This window comes from Balaenoptera ricei, chromosome 2, assembly GCF_028023285.1.
Source record: "Balaenoptera ricei isolate mBalRic1 chromosome 2, mBalRic1.hap2, whole genome shotgun sequence".
Classification (NCBI taxonomy): Eukaryota; Metazoa; Chordata; class Mammalia; order Artiodactyla; family Balaenopteridae; genus Balaenoptera; species Balaenoptera ricei.
The window spans coordinates 139,800,526-139,825,382 of NC_082640.1; the positions used below are offsets into that span (position 1 = coordinate 139,800,526).

Consider the following 24,857-nt stretch of genomic DNA (forward strand, 5'->3'; position numbering starts at 1 on the left):
GAAAGAATGTAGGAATTTGGGAGTATATCTATTATCAGCAGTCTAAGGTAATTACTACTTAATTTTTTCCTTCTTTTTCTTAAGTCAGGATAATTGTACTTCCAATGTCTTGATTTTTTAATAATATCTGCAAATACCTGAAGGCAAATGGGAAAGGGTCTGAGTGGACTTTGAGCTGCTCTCAGAGCTATGCTTTTGTTTTTCTGAAGATTCAAGTTGCAAATCAAGTATTGTTGATTATAATTCCTTTTTTTCTCCTGCAATCTATCTTCAAAGAATTGGGTAGCTGCTTCCATCATAATGCTTAGAGGTTGATTAGCCCACCCAGGCACACTATTTTGAATTTGCCTTTTTAAATTCAGGAGAAAATTTCATATTAAGGAGGAAATTAAAAGATTTCTATATTCTGGAGCTTCAGGGCTTAATGCAGTATGCCTTTGAAAAGTCTGTACAAAGCATTTTATAAAGGCCTTTAGATGTTCTCCTTTTTCTGAGTGTACAATTTAATCTTAGACCAATTCACCTTGGGTGGGAAAGCCTCTACCTTTGCATATAATATATAATATTTAATATATAATATAAATGTAGTATTTGCTAAACATCAGCCTCCAGCTAATCCATTTATTGACCATTTTATAGGAGGGGCTGGGAGAAATTCTGGTCATCTGTTTCCTCAGTGAGAAGGGTTGTAAATGGCCAATAATCTTTTTAATATGTCTTTAAATTTGGTAGAACCTTCTGAAAGTGGAGATAAAGGGCTTTGTAATTTAAAAGATCTGTTGCTTTCCAGGGGATATGAATTCTTTGTGGTGTTGGGTAGAGGGGTTCAGGATACTTCTACAAAGGACATTGTATAGAAAGACCTGAAGCTGGCAGAGCCTGATTATGGAGCCCTGGAAAGTAGGAGGAGTTGTAAGGAATAGCAAAGAAAGCCTTACTCTCCATCCTGGGGGCATCTGTTAAATTTACTTCCCGACTTTCAGCATTTGCATGAGTAACCTGTATACTTGAGGCCTAGAGATCCGAGTGCTCTCTATAAATCTTTTAGGGAAAGGGAAGTTAAAACAGGCAGCTGGGTGTTGAAGGGGAAGGTGGAGGAGTTTGGGGAGCTAAGGGAATTTACTGAGGAGATGGGGCCAGATTTTTTAAAGGGGGAATTTATGTTGGATGTGGTCTTTAATTTTTTTTCTAAGCCTAATGTCTGTTCTTTCATCTTGTTAAGAGGGTCCCTAAGGCTAGACATTATATTCCTTTGTGTTCTCTTTTTAATTTGGTCTTTCCATAGGTAGCAGTAAGACAGTCGTTAAGAATGAGAGCGCTCTTAAAAAATCTCTTTCTTTCAAATATTGCCAGTTCAAAGGATCCTTTGGCCATTGATGAGTAGGAACTTACATTAATCTCAATAGCTACTCAAACCAGTAAGTCTTTTTTACAGTTTAACCATGGATGCAAGAGGCATCCCAAAGGACAGTACAAAAGACATAGTCCTCAGAAGATCCAGAAACTTCATTCCAGATTTAGCCTAAGAAAGCAAAGACCATTGTTGTCATAGGTAGTAAGAACGGTATAGTGCAAACAGTGTCTCTGGTCTCTCACAAGAACATGAGGCCGCTCTAGTCACAGACCTACTAATCTATGACACCAGGCAGGCATTAATAGAATGAGACTTTTCCAGCACTAGCAAGACAACGAAGGCTGAGATGACAAAGGCCCCTTATGACAAACTTCCCTGAAAGCTGGCACAGTTGGACAAAGAGAACATTGCTTGTGACTTCATGTCTTGGAATCCAGTCTATTCAACTGGCCACCAAGTGCAAGCTATTACTTGCATTCTCCGGCTAGCAGAAACCAGAGAATATTCTTACTGGTCATAGAGTTATGCTTTCAGGACATAGAACAAGATGAAAGGAAAACTTCACCCAGTTTTTACATGAGAGGACCCAGAGCAAAGTTTGTCTAAATAGATGCCAGTCTGATGAGAACCGTGAACTCACCAATGTGTGAAGCCAGATCAGACAACAGGCTTCTAGAACCTATGCCTGTGTTCTGCCCTATGGTTTTTCTCCTTATGAGAAATGACACAAAAGGCAGAGAAAAAGGAAAACAATGACCATCTCTGGGAGAAAAGGAATAAATAGATAACAAGAGTACTCACAACAAATCTTTACAAGTCGCCATACCCAAGGAACTAATTCATAAAAATATTTTCTCCTACTAATCTGAATTTAGCAAAAGAAAAGGATTCTTACCATTCTCCCCTCTATGAGACCTTGCAGACAGAGATCTGGGAGACTGATTTGGTACGAATTCTTTCCTTCTGCCAGCACTTACCAGAGGTCCCAGGGTCTCTCAGCTGCCGCAGCCCAAGGGTGAACGGTGTCCAGGCCAGGCAGAGCCCTACTTTTGGCACCAAAACTGGAGAGGAGGAAAATTTCCCCTTCTTCCATTCTTGATTCTTTGGCTGGTCTAATAATTAAATTGACATAAGATTAACAGTTGGCTGGTCTAATAATTAAATTGACATAAGATTAACAGTTGACTGGTCTAATAATTAAATTGACATAAGATTAATAGAAAAACAAATTTAATTTGGTACATATACATGAGCCCATAAAGAAATGAGACTCAAAGAAATGACCAAAGCAGGCAGCTTTTATACCTTTTAGACAGGGAAACAATATGTTTGTGAAGAATCAACGAGATGAATGGATCTGGGCTTGGGATAGCAAATTACTGAAGAAGTAACAAGGTTTATTGATACAGCCTTCTCGGCCCTGAATTTCCTGTCTCTGGCAATAAGGATGCCTTCTACCTTCCTGGTAGAGGGAGGGTGCCTTCACACAGGAGATTTATTTCCTGATTTCAGGGGGACAAAGAGAGTGAGAGTATTCTTCTTGCACTGGCTATTTTCTTAACTAACTTCAATTCAAAATAACCAGTATGCCATAGTGACATATCTTGGAGTGGCATATTCTTTTCTCCTTCAAAAAAATGGAGCATAGCATTCACACCTTTAGATTTGGCAGTGATTTCCCGGCTGTAACATCAAAGGCACAGGCAACAAAAGAAAAAAATAGAAAAATTGGACTTCATGAAAATTAAAAACTTTTGTGCATCAAAGTACACTATCAACAGAGTGAATAGGCAATCCATGGAATGGGAGAAAATATTTGTAAACCATATATCTGATTAGAGATTGGTATCCAGAATATATAGAAAATTCCTAAAACTCAACAACAACAAACCTGATTTTAAAATGGGCAAAAGGCTTGAATAGACCTTTCTCCAAAAAAAGATATCCAAATGGCCAATGAACACACGAAAAGGTGCTCAACATCACTACTCATTTGGGAAATGCAAATCAAACTACAGTGAGGTACCACCTCACACCCATTAGGATGACTACTATTAAAAAAAAGAAAGTGTTCATGAGCATGAGGAGAAACTGGAACCCTTGTGCACTTTTAGTGATAATGTAAAATGGTACAGCTACTACCGAAAACAGTATTGCTGTCCCTCAAAAAATTAAAAATAGACTTACCTTATATGATCCAACAACTCCATTTCTGGGTATATACTCAAAAGAACTGAAAGCAGAGTCTTGAAGAGATATGTGTACTCCCATATTCACAGCAGCATTACTCACAGTAGCTAAAACGTGGAAGCATCCCAAGTGTCTGTCAACAGATAAGTTGATAAAATATGGTATATGCATAGAATGTAATATTATTCAGCCTTAAAAAGGAAGGAAATTCTGACACATGCTACAACATGAATGAACTTTGAGGACATTATGCTAAGTGAAACAGGACAGTCATGTAAAGACAAATACTGTATGATTCCACTTCTATGAGGTACCTAGAGTAATCAAAATCATAGAGACAGAAAGTAGAATGGTGGTTTCCCAGGCTGGGGGAGAAAGGAATGGGTGTTATTGTTTAATGGGTACAGAGTTTCAGATTTGTAAGATGAAAAGAGGTGTGTGTGTGTGTGTGTGTATGTGTGTGAGTGTGTGTGATGCATTGTCCAAATGCTTCAAGCTTAGAAGATAAGCTAACTTTTTCTTATTTACCATAGTCACTTTTTAGGAAAATACATACTTCAGTAGGGCTCCAGGACCCAATTCCAGTGTGTGGAGGGGGGCAGTTCCCTTCACACCAATAAACAATCCTCTGACACCAGTTGAGTGTCCTACAATTTAACTTAATTCTTTAATTCTGACATTGCCTACCCAGGGATAGCATCAGGTTCCACAGGTTAAGGGTTGATCTTACAAGACTGCAGTCTCCTCCCCCTACCCACAAACACAATTCAGGCCCCCCATTGCAAGCCCAGGTTTTTACCTGTACTTCTGACTGACTGGCTATAAATCAGAGATTCCCATGACCTCTTCCTCGGTTTTGATTAATTTACTATTACAGAACTCAGAGAAACATTTTACATACTAGGTTACCAGTTTATTATAAAGGAATGTAACTCAGGAACAGCCAGATGGAAGAGATGCAAAGGGCAAGGTATGGGGAAAGGGTGCAGAGCTCCCATACCCTCTCTAGGTGGGCCACTCTTCCAGCATCTCCATGTGTTCACCAACCTGGAAGCTCTCCAAACCCTGTCCTTTTGGGGTTTTATGGAGACTTCTTTACATAGTTGTGATTAATTAAATCATTGGCCACTGGCAATTGATTCAACCTTCAGCCCTTTTTCCCTTCCAGGAGGTTGGGGTTGGGGGTGAGTTCTGAAAGTTCCAACCCTCTAATCACATGGTTGGTTCTCCTGGCAAACAGCTCCCCCATCCTCAGGTTGCCTAAGGACTTTCCAAAAGTCACCTCATTAACATAACAAAAGACCTTTATTGGTCTTACTGCAGGAGATTCCAAGGGTTTTAGGAGCTCTGTGCCAAGAATAGTTCGAAGACCAAATATATATTTCTTATAAATCTCAATATCACATACTTCTTTGGAACACTGGTCTAGGACTCTACAGTTCTTTCAGTTTTCAGGAGGGGGATTTCTTCATTGCTTTTACAGGAAAGCAGCCGGATGTGAAAAAAGAGGAAAATGCACTAAGTGATTCTGAAAGTGGCCCTAGATTTTGTTGGGTCATATGGTAAAAGAAAAACATACAGGATCTTCCTAAAGGTAGAAGCACAAACCAAAGCCTTTGTCTACTTTTTTTTCTTAAGTCCATTTAGGTTTTATGTGTTCTCTCCCCAGCGTTTCTAAACTTACGTCCTTCCCCATCCCTCTTCTTTCCCACCTCAACATCCCACCTTTCCACTTTCCTTCTCTACCTGCACAGAGGTCTCTTTCCATCGTAAGTAGAATAAAGGCCCCCAAAGATGTCCATGGCCCCATACCTGGAACCTGCAGATTGTTATGTTACATGGCAAAGGGAATTAAGGTTGCAAATGGAATTAAGGTTGCTAATCAGTTGACCTAAAGGTACAGAGATTATCCTGTATTATCAGAGTGGACCCAGTGTGGTTACAATGGTTCTTAAAAGCGGAAGAAGGAGGCAGAGGAGAGTCAGAGAGAGAAGTGACTACCAAAGAGGTTAGAGTGATGTAGAGTGAGAAGAAGTCAACTCACCTTTGTTGGTTTTGAAAATGAAGAAAAAAACCAAGAGCCAAGGAATGCTGGACACCTTTAGAAACTATGTAAGGAAAGGAAACATTTTCCTTTAGACCTCCAGAAGGAATGAAGCCCTGCCAATAACTTTAGCCCAGTGGGTCCTGTTTCAGACTTCTAACCTCCAGAACTGTTAAGATACATTTATATTCTTTAAGCTACTAAATTTGTAGTAAGGTGTTACAGCAGCAATAGAAAGCTCATACACTTTCCATCTCAGCCTCCTCAGGACAGCTACAGCTTTTTCCAGGGAACATTAACAGGCATTAGGACATAGACTTTCCTGGATACTCAAATAAAAATAATGGGTCATTTTTATCAGTTAATGGCAGATCTGTGAGCCAACAGTAGAGAAACCCTTAATAATAGTGGTGTAAACAAGATAGGTGCTTATTTCTCTTCACATAGATGGCAGCCAGTTCACAGCTGGCATGGTGGCTCTACAGTGTCAGTAAGGACCCAGATCCTTCCTGCTCCTCCTGGAGTGTAGCCCAGACGTTTAAGATGGAGCTCTGTGGTCAATATGACTACCTTCTAGGCCAGTAACAGGAGGAAGGGGAAGCAAAGGGCACATCCCTTCCCTTCAGGACACTTCTGCTTATGTCTCATTGGCCAAAACTTAGTCATATCACCACACCAAGCTGCAAGGGAGGCTGGGAATGCATCTTTCAGCAAAATGTCCCCAACTAAAATTCAGGGTTCTTGTGGTCTCTGTTAAAAAGAAAAAAAAAAATTGTTATCACTAATGAAGAAGAGGAAAAGGGGTATTGGAAGCAAGCAGTGGTCTCTGCCACAAGTTACTATACTATCTGGTTTAGATTCAAGGGCAGAAGAATAGCTGACCAGACTCTCAGAGCTCCCTCAGGCCCAATGAGGATTTGGAAATTCTGTGATAGTCTGTATTCTAGTGTGATAAATTCTAGTTTGGAGGAAACATGAACTTTACAGAGCAGTGTCCAGGGGCCTGTAGACCATGACTCTTTCCATTTTGGATCACTGGAAGTGTTAGGCTACTCTACTGGGTAAGTCAATACTCCATCTTGGCCCTATGAAGTTTTGCAAGGCTGGTAGATGTCCGTTTTATTTGGGGGCACATAATTTCCCTGTGGGGCTAAGATGATTAGGTCCCTAACCATGCTGATGAAATCGCAGTTGTTGTTAAAGCCTCCTTTTTTGTGTTTGTTTTTGCATGCAAGATCCTTCCCTTGATCTTCAAGCATTTGAAAGTAGAGTTCAGAGATCTTTGTGGCTTCAAAATTCTTTCAGTCTTCCTTCCCATTTTATTGTCTCCAAACCCTTTGAAAATAAATTGAGGGAACAGTTTACTATCCTCCAATTTATACTATAAATGTTGTTGGGCTGGCTTTTGCAGTATTCTTTATAAAATAACACTATCCATGAAGGGACCTCTTTGTTTACAGAGAGTTAAATGTCAAGAAATAAGAACCAAAGAAGATAATTTATAGACTTTTGCTTTTTTGGTAATTAAAATAAAAATTGTTTCTTGATTTTCATGGATATGTAAAAACCTATGTACTGAACTTATTATGGGTTATTTTTCTTTCTGTAGGTTTTCTATGTGTCCTCTTTCCTTTTTGAGATAGTAGCCTGATCCTACTTTATCCCTAGATAAAAATATTCCCCAAAGCTAGTAGAAGTCACGGTTTTTAATATAATATCTTCAGAACAAGATATGACTGGTGGTGACTGAAGCAGTGTTTAATGTTTCTCATTTCTTGGGTCGTACACTCTAGTTAAATTGCAGCTCTCAGATATTCCTTCACTATAGGGTGTCAGTGACCTCAAGGGGCAAACTTACATTGACGGTCCTGAAATAGTATATGGCACCTTGACATGGAGCAAGACCTGATGAGAATGTGGGGGAAGTGAGCACTGAAAGTAAATAGGGTACTTTCTGAGATGAACAACAAGAATAAAGTGAGATGGTGGGTCAAGAAATAATTAGAAGAGAAATGAAATTGGGATAGGACTTGAAGGGATTGGGGGACAAGGATGGGAGTGGGTCTGGTAGAGCCAGAGACAAAGAAACCATCTCACCATCTACATAGGTACAGAACTCCACTCTCTAAACATTTATGTTCCATTCCATATTCATAAAAGTATTAAATCTGTTGTACTTAATTTAGAATACCACTGGTCTACTCATCAATGCAAGTAACAATTTAGACATAGCAACGCCTACCCCTTGACATTATAGATTATTCCTGAAGAATTATGAGTAAAGTAATTGGTTGTGAATCAAGCCATATTTCAAATAGACTGGAGAGAAAGGACCATTTAAAACGGTGCTGGATAAACAACACAAAAAAGCCACAAGTCCTATTGCAGTGTCTCTGCAGTATAATAGACTGAGGTGCTTACGGTTAACCAAAGAGTCAGCATTTGAGCCCATCAAGAGAACATGGTAAACATAGTGTTTTTAGTCCTTAGGGATTATATAATTTACCATTCCTGCCTCTGCTCAGCTTTCATTCCTCATCCTCTGAGGGCACTTAACACAGTATCTAACAATAGCAGTATCCAATAAATAACAACAGTAATTATGCATACTATCACCCTTACCATTTTGAACTTATTTCATAAATTGACATAAATTTAATAACTTGCTTTCTTAATGTGGCAACATATCTTATTTGATTTGATGAACATTCTTCCTTTTTTTTCCCCCAAAGAAGGATGGAAGGGCAGAGGTAGGGAGTTGGAAAAGCAAACCTCATCTTCTGGCCTGCCTGCCACTCAGACTTAGTGCTGGATTGGGGATGCAGATGGCTGGAGGAACCTGGCCTGACTATAGCCATTTTGGGGGGATCCCCCGGTTATGATGAATCTGCACATTTGGCAGCTGGAGAGTTCTCTGATGCATTTTTCCTCCTTGTTTTCTTTCCCAGTGTGTCTGAAAAACCCACCCAGCATTCCAATGGCCAGCAACAACACCGCCAGCATAGCTCAAGCCAGGAAACTGGTAGAACAGCTGAAGATGGAAGCCAACATCGATAGGATAAAGGTGAGGATGGCGTAACCCACACAGCTCAGCTAGCCTTGATTGTCAGGAGCATGACTTGCAGCCATGTGTCATTTGGCTACTTTTCTATGGAGAGAGATGAAACCAGTGATGGTGGAAGAGAAACTTAATGGTTAGGCAAAAGTTCATTTTTCTAATGTGTCTTTGCCTCCTCTGGATTTCTCCAGAATAAAATGATAGTATAAATTAAAACTGGTTCTCCATGTGGACGTCAAAACGAAACTTAGGCTCATGGCTGAATTCTAGTCAAGGGATTTGGAAAACCCATGAAACGTAGAAATCCACCAGTTCACTTCTCTGACCTTGTAAAGACCGCCTTCTCACTTGGGTTTAATTTTTTCTGTCCTTCCTTATGTCGTTTCTAATTTTTAGTGTCTATCTTCACGTCTAATCCTTCGATCCACCACTGCATGTTATTTTTTTTCTTCTTTATACCTTACTGGATTGTTTTCTTCAGAACGCAAAAACCACACGTGGTCTCCCTGAGAAGTCAAACAGCATAGAGGTTTCATGGAACTTAATATTCCACTTCTTTCTTTCTCTTACTCCCCAGATCAAACCTGACAGCTTTGTCTTAAGTTGGACCTAACATATTAAGCCAGGACTTTAAATCCAAACCTTTTGTTGGCAGATTTTCAATGTAAATTAACCCACACAGATAGCTACTGCAGGGTAGTAAAGTAAATTTATGTCAACTATCAAAGCTTCACTTTCCCAGAAGACCTGAGCATTTTATGAAATGGAACTCAGCAACATTTTACTAAAATTAGAACATTCTTTCAGATGCCTTTTTTAAACTGGAAGATTTGTCCATTCCTGACTTAGCAATCTGAACAATCCAGCCATCCTTTGGAAGGTGCTTCTAAAACAAAGGTCAATAAATTATGGTTCATGAGCCAAGTCCAGCCCACTGACTGTTTTTCTCAATAAAGCTTTATTAGAACACAGCCCCACCCATTCGTTTACATACTGTCTGTGGCTACTTTCACACTACAACAGCAGGGTAGAGTAGTTGCAGCAGAGACCCTGTGGCCCACAAACCCTAAAATTTTTTCTCTCTGGCCTTTTAGAGTAAAACTTTGCTGACCACTGGTGTATAGCAGTGGTTCTCAGCCCAGCTGTATATTCATATCACCCAGGGAATTTTATAAAAGGACCAATTCTAAGACCACACTGTAGACCAATTAAATTAGAATCTATTAGGGTATGATTCAGGCAGCAGTATTTCTTTTAATTATCAGTTAATTTCAATGTATAGTTATGGTTGGGAACCATGGTCCTATAGGAAGGGGTTTGCTCCTTATAACTCCCATCAGGTCTGGCCTAGAGCATGAAGGGAGAGCTGGTCTTCCTCCATAAGTAAACTGAGCAAATTTCCATCTATCCTGAATCTCCTTTGTAAAATTCATGTCCTGGTAATGGACCACAAAATGTAAACAGCTTCTTCTTTCTTGCAATAGCTTTAATTCTTTATTTATGAATATGATAAAGGGTCTTCACCATCTGTCCTGTGCCTTTTTTACCTTCCTCTTCTCCTTTTTTGCCTCTTCTTTTTTATTTCCTTTCTTTAAAAAAGTATAATATGGCAAGTGCGCACAGTACCTGCTGAGAGGAGTGAGGTGGCCCAAAGATTGTGGCACCAAAAAGAGTCATTCGGTTCTTTTTTTTGGTTCTGTCCATGGACCTTCTGGAAAATGCCACCTTGCCTTTTGGCATGGCCGAACGAAGAAAAAAGTGTTTGAAAAGCACTATTGTGGTTGGCATTTTCTGTTACTACTCAGCATCCCCAGGCCCACATCCTGAAGGAGGGTGTGATGGTGTTGGTGGCGATGAAAAGCTGACAGTGGGAAGAACAGGACAAAAACCAACCTTTTCAGCCATACGTCAGACCTTCATCACCTCTCACCTGAATTACTGATTGAAAGGCGCTCTTAGCTGATCTTTGCAATCCCGTCTCAACCCCATCTCCATCCCTGCCATCGCTTACCCTCCATGTGGCCAAAGACAAATTTCTACAAGAAAACCTCATTAGTTTCCTCTCTTACTGAAGATCTTTTCTTGATTCCCATCACCTGGAAAATGAAATTCAAACTCTATAGCAAAGCATACAACATCCTTCCGACCCCTGCCCCACTTTTCAGCTTCATCCCCTTCCTCTCACCCACATGCTATATTGAACCATTTTTAATTCCCTTGATGACAATTTCAAATGCCTTTAACACTCACTCTCCTCCTCTCTACATTTCTGCTTTAGCAACTCCAGTGACTCCTTGAAGACTCAATCATTATATCCTTTAAGACACTTTCCCAAACCTTCATCATTAGGTTGGATTTTTGCTATTTTTCAGTTATTCATTTATTCCTTTATCCAATAAATATTTTATTGAGAGCTTTCTAAATTGCCAGGCCTTGTTAGATCTCTGTATCTCTATAGAGATACAGAGCTAGATGAAAAAGAAGACATGATTCTTGCTCTCAAGGATCTCCTAGTCTGGTAAGAGGTTACCAAAAAAAATGAACAAGACCTATTATTAACACAAATAAGATATCCAAAAAGCATAATTACCAAATATCATGAGAAAGAAGTCAACACCACACCCTGATTCCCTTTGAATACTGCTTCTGAAGAGACCAAATAAATCACTATCTGTTTTAGAGCGACAAAGCATTAGCCTAATGAGCTGAACAATGAGTGACTGCCTTCTTACATGATCGTCACTTTCATATCTCTGACGCCATTAGACCTGAAATTGTTGGAAATGCAGTGGCAGCCTGTATCTCAGCATCTGTTCTGCACATCAGAGCCAGGCAGGCATGCTGTGGTGAAGTGTCAGATTATTTTTAGTTTAGCTCTTGGGTAAAACTGCGACTGTGTTGACACTGTTGGCAGCTAGGTGGTTTAGGGCTTGGTTATCTGCCTTTTGGAGTCCCTTCCAGGCTTCTGAGTGGTCAGGCTTCTCCACCTACTTTCGGTACATGATCCCGTCAGCAAGAAGGGGCTTCTCCCTGAAGATCTCAAGTTTCTGATTTTCCAATTAGAGTAGTGACCTCTTCAAGCTATAAAGGTGGCAGTGGCTTTACGTCCATCTGGCAGAGCCTAGTACAGCTGAGGCAACAAGGAACAAGGAAAAGGAGGGCCTTCCCTGGTAGTCCAGTGGGTAAGACTCTGTGCTCCCAATGCAGGGGGCCCAGGGTCTATCCCTGGTTGGGGAACTAGATCCTGCATGCATGCCGCAACTAAGAGTCCGCATGCCACAACTAAGAAGTCCGCGTCTAAAGATCCCATGTGCCACAAGTAAGACTCGGTGCAGCCAAAATAAATAAATAAATAATTTAAAAAAAAAAAAGAACAAGGAAAAGGGGACACAGCTGACATTGGAGCTGTCAAGGGTCCCTTAAGCAGGGGGTGGCCTTATCCCTCCTTTGGCCTCCAGAATAACCTGGAGAAGGCCCTACCTTGAGAGGGAGGGTCTGAATAGCATATTCATTTTTAAACCTTCTTGTTTCCTATCCCTTTGCATCACAGATCCTGAGAGATTTGGGCTAATGAACCCATTATCTGTTCATAAGCCGCAGGCATGTATAAATGATACTGCCAGCCTCTCTGTGTTTCTTTGTTAGCATTTCATTCAAGGAGAGAAAGGAAAGAGAAACCAAAGAAAGCTGGGAAGGGCTCTGGGGAAAGAGGCAGAGAGAGGTTGTGGAAACTGTGACACTCAGATGTACAAAACAACAAGATACACTGCTGTTGAGCAAAGGCCAGTGAAAGAAAGCTTGTCCTGAGAGCGCAAGTCGAGAGAGCATGTGTAAAAGCAAAGGACAGTAGGACTTCAGTTAAATCTATTTATTCATCACTATATTAGGACTCTGGGTTTCTAATAATAGAAACCTAACCCAAGCTGACTTAAGCAGAAAGAAGGGATCGATTATAAAAAATACAGGGCGTCTCAGAATCTAAGAGCAGAAATGTAGCTGATTAAGCAGAGGGAGTGAGAGCTGGAAGGCCAGCGGGAACTGCACGTGCTCTGTGATATCCCTCTGTTTCTCCCTGTATATCTGCCTCTTTCTTTTCCTGGGAGGAATAGATTCCTCAGCTGCCTGTTCCATATGGCAGACACAAGGTGGCTGCCCATGGCTCCGAGGATCACATGTCATACTTTCAGCTCCATGAAGAAACAGATAGATTCATGTCATCCCTTTTAGTCTCACTCCCATATTCCTAGAGTGGTATATTTGTTCTACCACGGATGAGCCATGCAGCTTCAATCAACTGATGCTAGAATTGAATCACGTTGCACAAAAATGGCTCCTAGGAACTAACCCACCCATATGGTTGGGAAGGGGACAGATTGTTAAGGAGGGGTGAGAATCATTGTAAGCTAGAAGGATGCCCTTTAACAGAGGGTGTTGTTGACATCATGAATAATGTAGATGTAAGTGCAAAAGAAAGCCAAGGCCAGGAGCCTGGGTGAAATGATTGCTTCTTATCTAGTTGGATGCTCTTTAAATTGCACATAAAAATGTCAAACTTATTTCTCATTTCTCCCAAATGGTTCCAATAGACCTTTCCAACTGGCTCATCTTACTATCTCAAGAATATGCTATGCAGATTCCCATCTCTCTGGTTATTCTGGATCCCTCACTGAGAACACCCTTCCTCTTATTCTTTTCCTATGTCCTATAGACCTAATGTTTGTGTCCCTCCCAAAATTCATATGTTAAAATCCTAACACCCAATGTGATAGTATTTGGAGGTGGGGCCTTTGGGAAGTGATTAGGTCATGAAGGCAGAGCCCTCAGGAATAGAATTAGTGCCCTTATAAAGACTCAGAGAACTCCCTTGCCCCTTCTACCATGTGAGGTTATAGCAAGAACACAGGCATCTATGAACCAGGAAGCAAGACCCTCAACAGACACTAAATCTGCTGGCACCTCGATCTTAGACTTTACATCCTCCAGAACTATGAGAAATCAATTTCTGTTGTTTACAATCCACCCATTTTTGGTATTTTATTACAGCAGCCCAACTAGACTAGGGCATTATCCAAATCTTACTCCTCTCTTACAGGTCAGCTTAAATCCCCACTTGCTCATGAATCTCCTTTTCCATTCTGATCCTACTTACTAGTCAATTTACTAAATAATTTTACCTTCATCAGATAATTTTTCAAACTAGACTACACAGTCCTCAGTGTCAAAGACCTTGTTGTCTACTTCTTGGTGATGAGATATGCAGGCAGTCAGAAAACATTTTTGTTAGTGGATAGCTTTAAGTTCATGGACTAAGAGTGTCATATAACAAGACATTAGGAACTATATTTTGCATGACATTTCCAATTACATTTATAGTTTGGGAAATTCCAAGCATGATGTCACTGGCCAAATAAAACTCATTGTAACAGGATAAAATTCAGTGAAATACCAAAAAGAAGGGCGTAATTGATCATTTTAAGACAGGTAAATTGTTTCATGTCAAATGTATGATTATAAGTAGCCAGCATTTATAGTATACCTTCTTTCAAAAACAGTTCAACATAAAAAGAACAGACTGATTTTCATAACTGACAAATATGTGTAATTATGGAACCAAATATAAACGTTTCTAATAAGTAAATCATCTTTCTGACAATTGACTCATAATACATTGGAACTGAACTTCAGGGAAAGCTGTAGTGAGAAACAAGCCAGGTAGACATCATGCTTCATTCTAGAGAGTGGACAGACATCTTAGGTTTGGGACTTTTCAAATACTTTTCCAGCATTTGAATCAAAAGTTTTAACATCTCTTCCCTAAAATGCTTGCATTCAACTTATTAGGAACAGTAAGATTCAACCTTCCTTATAGGCCAGTTGAGAGTATTTTCAGGGTTAATAAAATAGGTATAGTATGTCTAGGACTTATAGAGGAAAAGGTTGTGTTCAAAGATATCCAGTCTTAATTCATTTGATTTGCTGAAAGTGGAGCAAAAAATTTAATTTGAACCCAGGCATACATTAATAATTGAGCATAAAACTTCATTTTTATGAGGGTTGATATAATTTTTAAAATTCAGTAGATATTTGTTAAGCACCAAGTATATTCTTAGCCTTGTGCATTATACCTAGGAGCTAGAGAAGCAGTACTGTTAAACCTTGATAATTCAAAATCCCTAGGAAATGTAGTTTTCTGAATAGCCTAGTTTTCAGGCCAGATGGAGTTCTCCCTTCTTGAAAAATTTTGGATGATAATTTTGATGTCTTTTCTTTATTTATTGAGATTTATCAATTAAATATCATGTACTTTACTTGATGCTTGTTTTGAAAATTAATTCTTCTATTTCCTTTTTTTAAAAAATCCTATTGATGTGTATCATCAGTTTAATATCTCCTTGGAGGAACAGGGAGGGCAAGATAATTTAGAATATTCACTTTATTTTACAAATTTAAAATAGTAGATATTTATCCATACAATTATACTTTCTCTATATCACAATCAAAGTTTGATCCTGGGTGCTTTTCACAATAATAGTGGAGAGATCCTTTAAGCTCACCTTTGGCCACCAGCAGTGATGCGGGCACCTGGTGACGTGGGACATCATGGTGATATGGTGCTTTCCATTTCTGGCATTCCTAATCTTGCTGACCATTCCACCTGTTGTATTTTCAGTATAATTCCAAGGCATAGCAAAGAATACGGATGTTTCTTCTGCATTTACTAAGGATCAAACTAGATGTTTTGATTTTCCCTTACTTGAATTACATATTAATGATTCAAAGAAAAATAAAGACTTTAAAGTAGCCAGCAGCTTTTGACCTGAGTAAAAAGATCTTTGTAGACAAATATCAGGTCAATCTCTCCTAGTGTGAAAATCTTATGATCTCTTCCCAGAGGTGTGGCAGTTTCTTTTGCCTTCAGCTATCTTGCCAGGCTTGTGACAGGCAATGTTCGATGTTCACAATAACTTCTCATTCTAAGCCTCGATCCCAGCGTGATCTTTCAAGTCCTTTTAAGCATCAATTTAAAGTTGTCAACCCTTGATGGCTCCATTAGTACAGGCAACTCAACTGAAGGAGTGATTGAATGACTGATACCCTTAACACACAGGCAACTGCCCACGTGCACAGGCAGTGACGACCTATCACTGCTTGTTGGCCTGGTGGCTTGCAAGCATTTTGCAACATTAATTTTAAGATGTGTTTCAATTTCAGGATGTAATAAAGACGGAGCTGTAGACTTACTCACCATTTAAATTCTTGGGTCTGGTTTTTATACTTACTGGCAACTGCTTCTTCTTAAAGCTGTCAGGGCATTTGCCTAGAATGGGTTCCTATTTTTTCAGAGCCTAAAATCACAATCTGGTGGCTTTTACTGGGACTGTCTAGAGTCCCCCTCCCCTTACTCCCTGGTTCTCAGTCCCAGTCTAGTTTGGTGAGGTTGCTGGGTAGCTGGGTTTCAGCAGTTCTCAATCCAGGGAGATCCTTGCTCTTATCAAAAGTAAATTCCTTCACTGCACATCAGATCTCATCTCCCTCATCAGGAACACGCTCCAGCAGTTCACTGCCCATTCTGAATCACCAGTTTTGGTTCTCTATTTCATCCTTTCCAACAACATTCAAACGTAGTGTTATATCTCCATCTTAAATAAAATTTAAATTTCTGCTCTTGAACCCCCCATTTCCTCCTCCAGCAACTGCCTCATTTGTTTGCTCTGCTTTGCAACGTAACTTCTTGAGAAAGTTGTCCATATTCACTGTTTCTAATATCTCTTTTCCCTTTCTTTAGAAAAAATATTTTTACTCTGGAAATAACCTTGAAGGTACAGAAGAGTTTCAAATACAAGGCAAAGAATTTTGTTTTTCCCTGAACCATTTGAGAAAAGTTGTCAACAGGTGCCCTATCACCTCTGGATACTTTAATATTTCCTACAAGTAAAAACATTCTTCTATATAATCATAATATAATCATCATGCATAATTAACATTGATACATCACTACCTTCTACTCCTCAGACCCCATTTAAGTATTGCAAATCATCCCAATAATGTCCCTTTGAGCAAAAGAACCCAGTTCAGAATCATGAGTTGCATTTAGCTGTCCTGTCAGGCACAGTTCCGTAGACTTCCTTGACTCTTATGACCTTGACATTTTTTAAGATTATAGGCCATTACTTTATAGAATGTCACTCAATTTAGGTTTGTCTGCATTTCTTTATGATTTAATTAAAGTAACAAAACATTAATAGCAGAGAACTGATGGGGTGTCCATCTCACTGCATTCTATCAGTGGCACATGATTTCAAATTGTCAATGGTGATATTAACCTTAATTATTTGATTAAGGTGGTGTCTCCATGTAAAGGTATTCTTTTTTCCTTTGTAGTTAATAAATATTTGTAGTTTGAGGGAAGGATCTTGAGGCTATATAACTATCCCATTCCTCATCAAACATTCTATTTTTTAAAATTTATTATGCACTTGTGGTTTCCTCTTTTATTGAATGATTTATAATCTGATACTGTCATCATTAATTTTTTTATGTTTAAATTGGCACAGACTAAATCGTTGGCTACTGTGTCCTTTGAAATGTCTCCCTCATTCTTTGAGTACTTCCTTAGTTTTCGGCACAAAAAGATTCTCTAGGGTCCTCTTGTTATTTCCCTGGCCCAGCCCTGGAATCATTCTTTTCTCCAAGAGCACTAGTTCCCTTGAGAATGGTATTTAGAAATCAAGATCTCGATGCTAAGTGTACTCATTGCTGAAGAGTTGCTGCTCCTGGGTCCTCTCAGTGGACAGAGCTAGAGAATTCACACACGCATGCACACAAGGGCATGTGTGTGCACACACACACACTTTTACATCTATATTTCTTTATCTGTAAATATGTGTATATGTAACCATGAGTTCACATCAACACCACTGGGTCCTATCCTACACCACAGGGTTCATTCCAGCTTTCTACTTTCCATATTTGTAACTCCCCTCACTGTTGGTGAGAAACCTGACTCCCCTTATCCTTATTTGATCAACTCCCATGTATGGAACCAAGCTCCCACTCCATAACCTCTCTCCCTGATGCAGATGCCTTCACATCCCACTTGGGCTCCCATACGCCTCACCAGGCTGCCCCCTTCACAGATGCTCTCCTCACATTGCTCCAGCTCTGACATCCCACCACGGGCCCCTGACCTACTGTGGAAACTATAATACCTTGCTTGGTTCTACCCTAAGCCTTTAAGATTGAATTGTTCATAAAGAAGAAGGAGGAGGAGGCCCCATTTGCTCTACACCCATTTCACTCCACCATTCCACTGAAGCTTCTCTCATCAAGGTCACCAATGACCTCAAATTGCTAAATCTAGTAGTCCATTCTCAGTTTTCATCTTACTTGACCTATTGACATGGTTGATGATTCCTTATGCCTTGAAGCACTTTCTTCATTTGACTCTCAGTACTCCCCACTGTCACAAGCTACTCCTTTTAAATTTCCTTTGCTGTTCCTTTAGGCTCCCCAACTTCTTACATTGAAGTTGTTCCAGGGTTCAATCCTTGTTCCTCTCTTTTCTATCTAAATGTACTCCTTTGGTGATCTTGCTCATTCCCAAGGCTTTATGTACCATCTGTATGGCCTCAAGTCCCAAATTTATGTCTCTAGTCTAAATCTTGCTTCTAACTCCAGCATTGTATATCTCATTAACAGATATTTCAATTTCAACCTTTCTAAAACTGAATTCCCAGTCTTCCTCCCCAAATCTTCTCTCCCTGCAGCTGAAATGATGGTAACTCCATCTTTCCATTAGATCAGTCCAAAAACTTAGAGTTATCCTTAGTTCTTATTTTTTTATTCACACACTATCTCTAATCCATCATAAAATCCTGTGATTCTAGTTTCAAATGCTGTTTATCCAGAATTATACTTCTCATCACCACCTCTGCTGCTATTTCTCTGTTCTGAACCACTGTCACCTCTCACTTAGATTACAGCAATAGTCTCCAGGAATCCCCGCTTCTACCCTTACTCCCATAGAGTCCTATTCTCAACATAGCATCCAGAATGCTTCTTTAAAATACATCAATGTTTCCCCATTTCTCTTACCATAAACTTTATAAGTTTTTACTCAAAGATTGATTACCTTCTCAATTAAGCCTAACTATTGCAACCTGTCTTCCATGCCCCCCCACCCATATATACACTCTTAATCCCTTTTACCCTGCTCTACTTTTCATTTTCTTATAAAACTTACTACTATCTAACATCCTCTATAGCTATTTATTATGTTTCATTTTCTTGTCTCCATCCTCCTACTCAAATACTATATAAGCAATTTGATTACGCTGTGCATTGGTGTAGTTTGATTCATATTTTTTCATTTGGATTTTGTTGAGTTACTTAAACCTGTGGGTTTGTAGTTTTTATCAAATTTGGAAATTTTCAGTTATTATGTCTTCAAATATTTTTTCTTTCCTCTCCTCCACACACCATCTTTCTCCTCTCCTCAGAGACTCCAATTATATGTGTATTAGGCCACTTGAAGTTGTCTCCTAGCTCAGTGTGTTCTGGGGTTTTTTTGCGGGGGGTTGTTTTTTGTATTTGGGGTTTTTTTTTTTATTGTTTTCAGTCTGTTTTCTCTCTGTGCTTCACTTTGGAGAGTTCCCATTATTGTCTTCAAGTTCACTAATCTTTTCTTCTGCAATGTCTAATCAGGTGCTAATTCCATTCAGTGTGTTTTTTATCTCTAGAAATTTGATTTGGGTCTTTTTAATATCTTCCATGTCTCTTTTAATCCTGTTTTGCTTTCCTCTATTTTCTTGATTATATAGAAAATATTTACAATAGCTGTTTTAACAGCATCCTTATCTATTAATTTTATATCTATGTCAGTTCTGGGTCTTTTTCTCCTCATTATGAGATTAATCAATTTGGATTAATTTTTCTCCTCATTATGGGATAGATTTATTCCCCCTACTTACCTGTATGTCTGGATTTTTTTTTTTATTGGATTCCAGACATTGTGAATTTTATTTTGTGGCATACTGAAATTTCTTGTTTCTTTAAATATTTGGGGGTTTTGTTCTGTGGTCCAATTAAGTTACTTGGAAACATTTTGATCTATTCAAGGCTTACTTTTAAACTTTGATAGGTGGGTCCACAACAGCCTTTAACCAAGGCCTACTTGGCACCACTACTGAACACACCCTTTTTAAGACTCTACTTAATCCCCTATGTGTTATGAGATCTATGTACTCTAGCCAGTAGAAACACAAACTATTCCAGCCCTGTGTGATCACCAGGGATTGTTTCACTTGATGCTTTCTGAAATTCTTTGCACAGCCTCAAGCAGTTTTCTCCCACATATGTGCTGATCAGTAATTAGCTAAAGACTCAGAAGGAATCCTCTGGAGGCCTCCAGATAGCTCTCTCACTCTCTCTCACTCTCTCTCACTCTCTCTCACTCTCTCTCACTCTCTCTCTCTCTCTCTCTCTCTCTCTCTCTCTCTCTCTCTTTGTTTGTGTATGTGTGTAGCTCTTTCTACTCTGTCACTCTCTCCTCAACTCAAGGAGGTTCATGAAATCTGTTTGGGTAGCCCCTCCCTGTGCTGTGGCCTAGAAACCATTTTCAAGCAGTACTGTTGAAACATTCTTGGGGCTTTTCTTGCCTCCCTTCTCTCAGGGATCACTGTCCTCTGCTGCCTGTTCTCTACTGTTTAAAAAACATTTGTTCACATATTTTTTTTTTCAGTTTTTAAGTTAAAGCAGGAGGGTTTAATTGGTTGCTGTTCCTCCATCATCATCAGAATTGGAAGTCTAGAATACTGCATAAGTTCCACAAGGACAGGAAGCTTTGTTTATTTTGTTCCCTGATTATGCCAATCCCCCAGAACTGTGACTGGCAATTAGGTACTCAGTAAATATTAGATGAATGGAGTATTTGTTGATTAAGATTGTATTTGAGAACTTCTTCAACAATTATTTGAGTGTTTCCTATGTGCTGGCACTGATGACACAGTCGTGAATAAAATAGATACGATCGCTGCCTTCATAGAGCAGAATGCCAAAAGGGAAACATCAAACATCACATAAACAAACAATGGTTGTAATTATAAATTGTAATAAATGTTTTTCTGTGAAGGAAAAGAATGGGGTGCTCTGAAAGAGCCTAATGAGGAAAGTCATTATTGGATGAGGTAGTTAGTAAAGACTCTGCAAAGAATGGTATTTCACCCCTGAAGGAAGAGAAGGAGCCAGCCTGGTGAGGAGATGGGGAGAAGACCATTCCAGGGAATTGTATATGTGAAGCTCTGAGGCAGAAAAGAACTTGGAGCTTTCACGAACTTAGAGAGAGGAGACCTGTGTGGGAGGAAAAAAATGCTACAACATGAAATTGGAGAGATGGCAGGCCCAAAGTAAGCAGGACGCACAGGCTGTTTTTATGATGTCTTGGCTTTCCACAAAGTACAATGGGAAGCTCTTGAAAGTTTTAAATAGGGGAGTTATATGAGCCAATTTATATTTTAAAAATATCCTTTTAGCTGTAGTATGGAGAGTACTACTCCTGGCACAATTGTAAAAGTAGAGAAGTTATTTACAACTGAGATTCTTAAAATCTTTTTTGCCCCTAGACCTGTTTGGCTGTCTGCCAAAGCATATGATCTCCTTCTCAGAATAATGTTTTTAAATTACAAAGAAAACTAATTATATTAAAATATAGTTTATCAGAAAATATTTGTGGTACAGCTAAATATATATACTTCTTTATTAACTGATTATATAGGATGTAATAGTGGGTCTATACTTATAAAGCAAAAGAACATAAATAAATGTTGAGATATCTGCAGTAACTGTAATGTGATGGAAAATACCTGATTTTTACTGGTGACTAAGTCACAGAAACTGTTAATGCTAATTGTGTTGCCTACATCTATAATGGAAAGAAATGTTAGATTTCCATTTCAGATTAGTGAAAATAAAGATGTAATTTTCTTTTAATCATTGAACTTAACAGACCACACCCTGCATTCTATTCATGGATCCTGTCTTAGTCCATTTGAGCTACTATAACAGAATGCCATACACTAGGTGGCTTATGAACAACAGATATTTATTTCTCACAGTTCTGAGACTAGAAGTCCAAGATCAAGGTGTCAGTAGATGTGGTGTCTAGTAAGGGCCTGCTTTCTGATTTGTAGAAGGCTACCTTCTCTCTGTGACCTCACATGGTTAAAGGGGCAAGGGAGCTCTCCAGGGTCTCTTTTATAAGAGCACTAATTCCATTCGTGAGGGCTCTACTCTCATGACCTAGTCACCCCACAAAGGCCCCAACTCCAAACACCATCACACTGGGGATTAGATTTCAACATATGAATTGGGGGGGGGGGGGGACACAAACATTCAGTCTATAAAAGATCCCTTGGAATTTTTTATTTAAGAGGTTATTTCAGTAATTGTGGGAAAAGAAGATGGAGGCTTGGACCAGGGTAGTTGCAAGAGAGGTGACAATAAGGGGACAAATTTGAGATATTTTTCTGGGAGCATCCCTATACAGTCTGCATGTACTCAATGGCTTTGGTAGGAGAGCTGGATTTGACGTGAACACAAGTCATGTCTTTCCTCAGGGTGTGCTGGCAGCTATCACCTTGGTAGGAGGTGGGGCTGGAGGTGGAGAGGCTAGGGCCAGAGCCAGGTGCGAGCCAGGGCTTCCTGTCTGCTCAGTGGCTGTTACTGCCCTAATGGGGGTGCAGGCAGGTCCCAAGTTGCTGGAGTAGAAGCTCTGAGGGTCAGGTTTGAGCTGTCTCTGTTCCCTTTAAGTGTGAACTCTCCCCTCTCCCAGCACCAGCACCCTTGGGAGCAGTGCTGGAGCAAGAGGGGCCCACTTGGGCTCTCAGCATCTGACAGGGTACAAGCTGCAGTGGTCCAGCCACAGAGTTCCAGGCTGCTTCTGATGCACTGCCTGTGTGAGTGCCAGTAATGGCTGCCCCCACCCTGCTCACACAGTGCCTCAGGTCTGAGCCACCTCTGTGTCTCTTAGCTGAGTTCTTTCTGTCATGGCAGCCCTCACTCCAGTGTGGAGCTACGACATGAAGTAAGCAGGGCTGGAGCGTTCACTCCTCAAGCTGGAGAGCACCAGGCAGTCATGGGAAACCAGTCAGCCACCCAGGCAGTTTCAGTCAGCCCTCTCCACTCTGCCTCAGGAGAAATCAAGCACGTATGTGCATTCCTCACAAGTAGACAGAGTCCGGCCTTCCCACAGCCCTTGTGTTAGTCCCCCCAGCCCTCCAGTCAGCCAAGGGGGCTTGTCTTCCCTGTGCCAGACCCCAGGACTGGAGCCTACAGTATGTAGCTCGAACCATTCACTCCCCAGGGAGGATCTCTACCCCTATAATCTCCCTTTTCTTCTGAGTTCCCTTCCTGGGCCACAGGTCCTGACCTGATTGCTTCTCTTCCCTTCCTACCCAATTCCGTGTAGATCTTTCTTTCAGCCGTGGTTGTACAGGAGTTTTCTGCCAGTTTCCAGTTAGTTTTCAGTGAGAATTGTTCCACATTTAGGTGTTTTTTTGTTGTATTTGTGGGGAGAGGTAAGTTCCAGGTCCTCCTACTCTGCCATCTTGATCACCTCCCAAATTTGAGATATTTTTGTAGGAAGAATCAACAGGATGGAAAAGGGAGAGATTACCTAGAGTTACTGGTGAAATCTTCATGGAAGAACTAGGCCTAGGAATGTGAAACGTAAAAGAATCTGTATGCACAATGTTAGCAGGGATAGTTAGAAAGCAAGAAGATTTGCCAGGCAGACTATTGCTGTGACTCACTGAAAAGTAAGGAACAAGGATGAAGCTATGGGTTCGAAAGAAAGAGCATTCATAAAGATCAAGTCAAGAACACTGAGACTCATGACTCAGGTACTCACGAGCTGTGAGAACTAGGGCAAATGTTTACCTAATGAAGCCTCCACTTCACATATTAAAAATGAGGATAATAATAATAGCTTGTGACCCATAATGTTGTTGTAAGGATTAAATAAAATACTGTGTGTAAAGTGGTTAGCACAGTTCTGACATGTAGCAAGGGCAGATAAATATTAGCAATTGTTCTAATTACTGCTAGGATTCTGACATTGTATTGGACCATCACCCACAGGAGATTGCAATCTAGTTGAGGAAACATGATAAAACACATGGTATATTTTTAGAAGGAAACTGTTCAGAGTCAAGTGTTCAAATACAAGACATGAGCAACTCTAAGCTATTAAATTTTGCCCAGTATAGTACTTTCTGTACCATAAAAAGATTTTGACAGTTCCTGCCACATATTTGTATGTGAGCATTGCAGATGAGTAGGGATACTGTTGGATCTCTTGTTAACAAGAAAGTTTTACATATTACTATTGTCCAGTCTCTGCTGCTTGCAGCTAAGCTCCCATTTGGCATAATAATGACTACAGCTCAAACAATTAAAAAAACAAAACAAAACCAAAAATGATAATTGAGATTCTGAAAGTCTGTTCTTTGCTTTCATTTAAAGGAGCTAAGACAAGAACAGGCTGTTTCCTTTCGTTCTGTCATAATAGCATTTCATAAAGATGCACAAAGAATTTCAATCAACCTTTGGAACTACCCTTGCATTTGAGTAGTTTGTATGTAGATGGCTGTGGCTTAATGGCAGAACACTAACGTTCAAGTTCTTCTTCTGCTGTATACTTTGCTATATGACATTGAACCACTCATGCAATGTACTGAGCCTAAATTTTTCATCTATAAAAGGAGGAAAATAGTTCCTACCTCAGGATTATTTTGTAGATCAATAAAGAAAACTTAATGTCTGGAACAAAATAGAAACACAATAAAAATATTTTTATAAGCAATGTAATACCTATTAAAGAGTGAGAATTTAAGTCAAAACTTGTAACAAGAGACAAAGAAAGTCATTATATAATGATAACTAGGTCAATTTATTAAAAGGATACAATAATCATAAATATATACACACCCAAAATCAGAGTACCTATTTAGCAAATATTAACCATTAGTACCATTAAGCAAATATTAACAGACCTAAAGGGAGAAATAGACAATACAGTCATAGCTGGCAACTTTAATACCTCACTTTCAACAATGGATAGATCATCCAGACAGAAAATCAATAAGGAAATGTTGAACTTGAACTATACTTTAGACCAAGTTAACCTAACAGACATATACAGAACATCACATCCA

At 39.7% G+C, this 24,857-nt stretch overlaps 1 protein-coding gene across 1 annotated transcript in view; it reads left to right on the forward strand.

The window, feature by feature from the left end:
* Positions 1–24,857, forward strand: part of GNG2 (G protein subunit gamma 2) — a 134,701-nt gene that overhangs the window by 100,271 nt on the left and 9,573 nt on the right. The window contains exon 3 of the mRNA XM_059915702.1: positions 8,537–8,652. Coding sequence (XP_059771685.1) covers positions 8,566–8,652 — 87 coding nt within the window. The 5' untranslated portion in view covers positions 8,537–8,565. The remainder of the gene's footprint in view (positions 1–8,536; positions 8,653–24,857) is intronic.